The sequence below is a fragment of the Apis florea genome, unplaced genomic scaffold (genome assembly GCF_048593485.1).
Source record: "Apis florea isolate Af1SG1 unplaced genomic scaffold, ASM4859348v1 contig_3367_pilon, whole genome shotgun sequence".
Classification (NCBI taxonomy): domain Eukaryota; kingdom Metazoa; phylum Arthropoda; class Insecta; order Hymenoptera; family Apidae; genus Apis; species Apis florea.
The window spans coordinates 869,331-877,296 of record NW_028256746.1 but is presented as its reverse complement, the minus strand read 5'-3'; the positions used below and the strand labels follow the sequence as shown (position 1 = coordinate 877,296).

Here is a 7,966-nt window from a genome sequence, read left to right as displayed (position 1 = left end):
CCGATTATACATGTACCGATCGGAAACAAGTCCATTTAAAGCCATTCAAAGAAAAATATGAATAGATCTCTGAGCATAATTTCTCATAATTATTTTTTATAACGTTTATTGTGTATATTTAATTTGGAATTTTTGAAATGCTCGCAAAGGACTTCGCTCCCATCGGTACATTAAAGCTACAAGATATACGTAGTTTTACGGATATATTACATTTACATCTGCTTTACACCGAAAATATACCGTCATATGAATATTTTTACCTCTTTATCTCTTTTTTTTCTCCTCTCTTTATTTAAATTCCTTTACTTGTAACATTCGTATAACTATTTTTTTTGTCAACTTGTTGTGATAATCACACGGTGTCTGAAAACTCGCAAATCATCGTTTTGAATTTTCAAAGATGAAAGTTGTGAAACAATTAATCCGAGATATACATGTTACGATCGATACAAATATGTATTGCTCAAGATAAAAATATGATACAATTCACGGATGATTATCCAATTCATAGAATGCTCGTTAAATTATCTTATTTTAACACGTTTAACCCAGCATGAATCACTGATGGGTTACAGCTACTTCACATCGTCACATTTTAAGCGAGTAGGAAGCATTCACCTTTCAAATAACGTATTACTATTTCTAATTACTCAATTTGAGACGACTGAATTAAATTGCTAAATTGCTATTTCAATAAACAGCAGAGATTATCGTTATCATAAATATTCATTAATTTGAGCAATAAGCGATTCCGATTTAATCTCAGACATACTATAGTTTGTATGATCAAACTCCAACATTACATACAAACATTTTGTACCTCGAAAAGTTTTTGAAATCAATCTCACGGAGAGTTAATTGGACGAATTTTATTAGCACATTAAATCCATACTTCTTTCTCATCGATTCTATCTTCATTTGCGAAGACGTAACATTCTAGTACTATTTTTCATGCACCGTGTAATACAATCAGGCTACTTTTATGTTGTCAATTAATATTTTTTTTTTTTTTTCCTTAATGAATACGTTATCTATATACGTTTGGACCACCTGTCAGCCAGAACAAGCACAGCCCGATCATAATCATCCATTTTTTTTTTTTTTTTTTTATTTAATAATTCTCTTTAAGTATTAATGTAAACGGTTCAATGATCCTTTAACACTTTCCATGCCCGGCCGTTTTTTGATAATTTTCCAAGAATACGTTCCGTTATTCTTAACTTGATGATAACGCCCTACGTTATCATGATTGATAGTTTTCTTCCGAAAATAATATTTCTTAGAATGGAATATTGCAAAATTATCGCGAAAAAGATGTTAAGAGTTAAGATTAAAAAATATATATATATATATATCTTAGAATAAATTTTTTCAAAGATTTCAAGTGGTTCAAAGTTTAAAGTTCTTCGCGTACGACCCATGCGGCACAGAATGTGTTAAACACACTTTTCACCAATCTAGTTGGCCTCTTTTTTGAGAAGGCATCGAATCCTTTATAATATATCCTTTCGAATCCATTTTTTTTTTTTTTTCCGATTTCTCTGCCCAGCAGTTATACTATTATTTCTAGTAGATACCACTGAAAATATTCTCGATAAAAGTACGATTAGCTATCGAGAAGGAGATAGATTTCGTATAGAGATAGATGATCGAATCTTATTCAAATACAGTATGCCTAAGTTGAAATAGACGAGTTATTACGTGCATTTTATACCCCTCATGGATCTTTTAAAGTCGTTTAAAGTGCGGCTAATCAGCAAGTTTTCATTGCACGCGATAAATAGCATTCGTTTTTTTCTTCTTGCTAAATAGTATTTAGCAATAAAAAATAAAGTAAAATTTCTTTTAAATACTAGATTTTCTATAATGAATTTTATTTTTACAAATTAGATATAGATAATTTCTGCAAACTTTTAGAATTCTAAACTGCGTAAAGAGAAGCGAGAAAATTCTTTCTTTTTTTTTCTTTCACTAGAATTCCCCACAGATTTTTAAAATTTTTATTCCACTCAAAATATTTAAAGTTAATTATTAATTATTAAGATCTATATGGAAGAATTTCATTAAATATATAGGATTTTAGATCTTCTTATATATTAACGTGTATAAAAGCAACATATTTATATTAATAAATATTTAAATAATTTAAATATATAAAGAAAAAATATTTCAGAAAAAATATTATTGTTTCAATTCAATTGTGGGGAGTATTCAAGTTACTTTGTTTAATATTTTAGGACAATATTCTAAAGGGCACTATTTAATATATGATGAAATTTCATAGATTTTTTTTATATAAATCAATATATCACAAAAAGTGATGCATACTCGAGGAAAATGTAAATTAAAATTAAAAACCAAAAGTTATCGAAAAACTGATTTAAGATATTGATAAAGAGGGAAGGAAGGATAGAAGAAAAATAAGGGCAAGAGAATAACGAAATCATTTGTTCAAAATCAATTATCTTTATTATATAAAAATAAATTATAATAAATGAATGATAACAAATTAATGATAGATGATAATTTAGATAGAAAAATTTTTTTAACGATGCAATCAAAAGGATCAAATATTATTCGAAACATCAGTTTCGTATTCATTTTCAAGATGAAATTATAAATGTCTAAATTAATTTGTGAAGTATATTCACTATATTATAATCATTATCATAAAATTTATGAAAATTATTATTCCTTAATTTTCTTTTGTAAATTTTTCGTTAAATGTAACGAATAATTACTTATTATTTATGATTGTTACATTTTCTAATTAATCGTCTATCATTAATTTATTACCATTCGTTTATTACAATTTATTTTTATATATAATAAAAATAATTAATTTTGAATTTTCGTTATTCTCTTTCCCACGCTTCTTTCACCTTCTCTCTTTCGTCTTTGTTGATTCCTTAAAGTTTCGAAGATAATGTTTCGATTTTTGATTAGTGATTTCTAATTTATATTTTCATAACATTTTTGTTGACATATATAAAAAAAATCTGTGAAATTTCATCATCGGTTGAACAATGTCCCGTGTTAATATAATTTTAAATTCCGTTTCGCGTATAAATTCATGATTAAATTTATGAAATTTTTCAAATTTCAAACATTCGTTATTTGAAAAATCGACATTTTTCCTTCTTCGACACAAAATTATTATCTCTAAATAATTGGAAATACATCGAACACACGCACACACACACACACATATGCTTGAAAAATATCGAAATCCGTTGAAAATATATTATTCGTAAATCGTTGACAATAATGTATTTTATCGAGAATTGTTGCAGATTGTTACTTAATTTAAACAAGATAGCGATGTTACAGATAGTTAAATAGTTCTTTGACTCTCGTGTTGAAAAGTTGGTGCTATTTGGTTGGTTGTAATGGCCGCGTTTAACCGAAACGATCTATACTCGTCTATCAGATTTGGGCATTGGAGAAGTATCTAGTTAAAAATTTCGAATAAAGTTACTTTAAGTAATCACTCAATTAAAACTATCATAATCGATTCATTTTTATTTATATAACCTCGGCCGTTTGCCACTACAATTATTTACTATTATTATTTTTTGAACGATAAATTATCGAAATAACCTATCAGAAGTAACTTTATTCGTAATTTCAACAATTTAAATTTTGCCCATTACATCGTCGTCTATTTGCTCGAAACTGTACATAGAATGAAAATTGCTCGTTTGCGACGCGTGTTCAAACGATTCTGATGCAACGACGTTTCGTATGCCTTGTCTCTTATTGTCTACTTCGATAAACTTAAGAAGAAACGTGATATTTTCCCTTGATCGTGTTTTAGAAAATATGAATTCTGGTCCTTAGGAAAAATACCAGAAAAATACTCTGTTTCGCTAAGCTGTTTGGAAAAGGAAGATTTTTTTTGTGTTTGAGAAGTTGTTCGTGTGTATCCCGTGTTGTTATTCTTCTCGTTCGTGTATCTAAATTGTACGATACAAATTTTCAAGGTGACATTTTTGTATCGCTCGATCAGATTTAATTTTGAATTTTTTTCACAAATATATCTCGATTTTTTTTTCTTTCTTTTTTTTTTCTTTTTTTTTTTCTTTACAAATTTTCGTCTAAAAGATACGTCAAACATACGTAATAATTTTGACTAATCGACAATGATACAATAATTGTTTGGTTTCGATCAAATTTTTCTAATTCATACAAGATCTTATCGACGCAAGGCTCTATAGATACACTATATAAGTAAGATAAGACAATTTATTGTTAGTGATAGTGCGCGTACGCACGTGTATGTATGTATGTATGTATGTATATACGATCGTGTTTGTGTATTTAGTATATGCGTAAGAGGCATGCATACATATCGATCAAGTGTAAGATAGATCTAATGTAAGAACTATGAAATTTCGAGGCGACAACTGATTTTAATTTTTCCTTCTTCTCGCGTAAAATAAAATAAAATATAACAAAAAAAGGAAATTGTTTCACTATTGAGTATTCAGACTTGGTTAATAAAAAGATAATACAAAATAAGTTGATTCGACTAAATTCCTGATTAATCGAAAATAAAAAATATGGATTTGTTTAACGTATTGGATCTATCGTATTCTCGATCGACGTGAGGTGGACGTGAAATATTTCACGTATCTATCTAGATCTAACATTTGGTTGGGAATTGAAAATATCTAGGTAATAACGTAATTACGTCGTTCCTTTTGTCTTTTCTATACTTACTTCAGTAACTTCAAAGACATGCGGTAGTGATCGAGTTGATACGAGGCAACTTTGAAAATGCTCGCCTCAGTTTCTTTTTTTTTTTTCTTTTCTTTTCTTTTTTTTTTTTTTTTTTTCTTTTATACGTAAATATCTTACATCCTAAGTGTAGAGGCGCTGCTAAAAATCGGAGAAATCTCTATTTCGTCGCGCACATAGATATATTTCCTTTTCCTTTCGTTCTCATATTTCCATCGAATGTATCTCGTTTCGTTTCTCCTCCTTTTTATAGAATCCACCTTCGTTGATCGGATGCAATTTTTCCTTTTGGTAAAAAAAAAAAAACGTAACTGTTGGAACGGAGTAACTCATAGAGGTCGATCGAAAGGAGCTAATGTAATTTCACAATTGACGGAATATCTTCTGGTAAATAGAAACGAAAATCTCACGAGCGATTTATCGAATTGATTCTACCTAGACATCCCTTCGTTTCTTCTTCCCTCGAGAAGTTTCGAAGTTTTTTTTTTTTCTTTCTTTTCGATTCATTCTGCGATTCTTGTCCCGTCTTCGTTTGTCCCAGTCTAATCGTTCTATATATACAAGTTGATCAGAAGTAGGCAGTGATGGAAAATGATTAAATATATATTTCGAATCGTCATCGCCCGTCACCCACGGACGCTTTGGTCCAGTCATCGCAAAAACGTTTTAATTAGATTAACAATAAAATTCGGTATTCCCGATCGAAGATCGTTTTGAATGGAAAATCAAACACGTGTACGTGTTTCCATCTCTTTCTTCTTCTTCTTCTTCTTCCTTTCCTCTTTGTTCTTTTTTCTCCTATCCCTCCCCCCTCCCCCCTCCCCCCATCTATCTCCCTGCTTCTCATTCTCTCTCTTTAGCAGCACGCAGTCTTTACGAGCTAAATTCTTACCACGATTAATAATTAATTCACTTACCTGTCACAAAAATAAATACTTTTATCATATATATCGCTTAATCTATTCTCTTACGTACTAGAAACAACGAGCCCCGCTCAACATGGCCAGCTTGCTCTAGCGGGGTTTACGATATCTCTTTTATATATATATATATATATGTGTGTGTATACATATATATATATATATTAATTATTTAATATTAATTATTTCTCCCTTTCTCTCTTTTTCGTTTTTCTCTTTCCTTTATTCTCTTTCTTGCTATAATGTTTGCCGTGCTTTTAAACGAGACACGTCGATTCGTGGATATTTTTTTCATTATTATAAAATCGTACTCGAGAATTTACCTCTACCCGTTTTTTTTTTTTTTTCTTTTTTTTTTTCCTGGGAAGAACACCTTGCGACGAATACGCGATCTATCTCCGCTCGCTATGTAACAACGTCTCGTTGCTCAACTAAAAAAGTCTATCTCGAAATCGCTTCGAATAATGTTAACGATATCGGAACTATTATATACAAGCTAAAACTAAAATTCGTGCGTTTTTTTTTTTCTTTTTTCTTTTTTTCTTTCGAAACTCCACTGGAATCGAGAAGATCCAATTTGATCGAAAATGATGCTATTAATACGGGAAATTAAATCGATAAGAAAGGAAAGCCTGATTTTTCTTTACGATAACGTAAACAAATGTTGTTCGTATTAAAAAAAAAAAAAAAAAAAAACAGTGCTAATTTCCACGGTGAAATTCAACAGTTCCAATTAAAAAAATATAAATGCTCTAAAGAATAAGTCTCGTAAAAAAATATGGTTGTCGTAGAAAACTAGACTACATCGTTATTGTTATTAAATCGTTAAGAATTTTTGCAACACCGTGCATGCGTCTCTCTCGATATATAAAACATGAGTCAAAGTTTTGAAATTGTTTTTTCTCTCTCTCTCTCTCTCTCTTTCTTTTTTCTACGTCTTCCTCCCTTTTTCTCTGTTTCTTTTTTTTTTTTTTCCTTGCTTTTTCGTTTGAAATATTAGTATTTTTTGTAAGTGAAGACAAAAGAAATGAAAAACGAATGCAAGCTAAGCTCGAAATCTTCTCGCACAGAGATTGGTTCTCAGAATCTCGCTTCTCACGACTTCTTCCCTATTGGATCTATATCTTTGGCACGAACAACGAGTGCCACAATTTCGCAATTTACGTCCAATGGCACGCTTTCTTTCTTTGCTTTCTTCTCAAAAAAAATTCCCTTTTAAAAAAACACACTGTGCTACACGAATACGATCCATTTTCTTAACGTTAAATTAACTTTTATTCATTTTTTTTCCCCTCATCTTTCACGATTAATATTCTTTCTCTTCTCTCTCTCTCTTTCTCTCTACATATATATATATATATATATATATATCTATTCGTTCATCGTTTGTAGCGCGCGTTCCTTAAAAAAAAAACGAACTACCGGAAACCAGTTCGTAACAAGTTCTGTCCATAACTATCTAACAATCGTTTAACATCGTTCTCTCTTTGTTTGATATCTAATCCTTTGTCTTTCATCTAATCCTTTCTTATCTAACGATACTGGATTAATTAGCTAGAACTACGAATCTCGAAAGGACAATCTCTATTTTCTTAGGACCGATTTCGTCCGATCTTGTCGCCAGATGTCGTTCGCGTATCGTTAAAGCAACCGAGCCCGTTTAACGACGGTTAAAGAGAGATTCCTTGACTCGTGGAAAACGCGAGTACCGTTCCTTTTTTTTTTTTTTTTTTTTCAACAAACCGTGTTTTCGAACGAGTTGCGGGGAGGGGAAAAGAAAATCTACGTCTCGTTTTTTCTCCCCTCGAGATCTTGCTCTCCTCGATCCCGAAAATTCGCGCACGAGCAGACTGTAGGGGGTCCGATCTCTGTCGCTCGAGATCTTCACACCAGTGACACACCTCAGAGGAAATTCTTTCCCCTCTGGTCCAGGAGGTAAGGTACAACGTTGAGCGATTTATATATTATATTTCCAAATCGACAGAATGTTTTCAGGTCCATGGCATGTATCGTGGTCGTGCCGAGTGTCAGAAGGCCGTGTCCAGGGCCGCCATACTCGTAGAGATGTCCGGATCAGCTTGACATGCCTCCAGAAATTCCGAGAGCGTCACCACCCCATCTTTGTTCCCGTCCATCTTCTGCAACAATTGCAAAATTTATTCGTATAAATGTATATACTTTCTTTCTCGAATTTACAAACGAAGCGAAAAAGAAAATTATTCGATTTAATCGAGATTCATGCATACGTTTGTAGGCGGAGCTAGTTCGTCGGTAATCTCGTATAATTATAGAAACGATTATCTAGG

General features: G+C 31.3%; 1 protein-coding gene across 2 annotated transcripts in view; it reads right to left on the bottom strand.

The window, feature by feature from the left end:
- Positions 1–5,034: 5,034 nt before the first annotated feature.
- LOC100871823 (A-type potassium channel modulatory protein KCNIP1) overlaps positions 5,035–7,966 on the bottom strand; it is a 123,839-nt gene continuing 120,907 nt past the window's right edge. For both annotated transcript variants that reach the window (XM_086911773.1, XM_086911774.1), the window contains exon 8: positions 5,035–7,798. In XM_086911773.1, the coding sequence (XP_086767899.1) occupies positions 7,688–7,798 (111 nt within the window). In that variant the 3' untranslated portion in view covers positions 5,035–7,687. The remainder of the gene's footprint in view (positions 7,799–7,966) is intronic.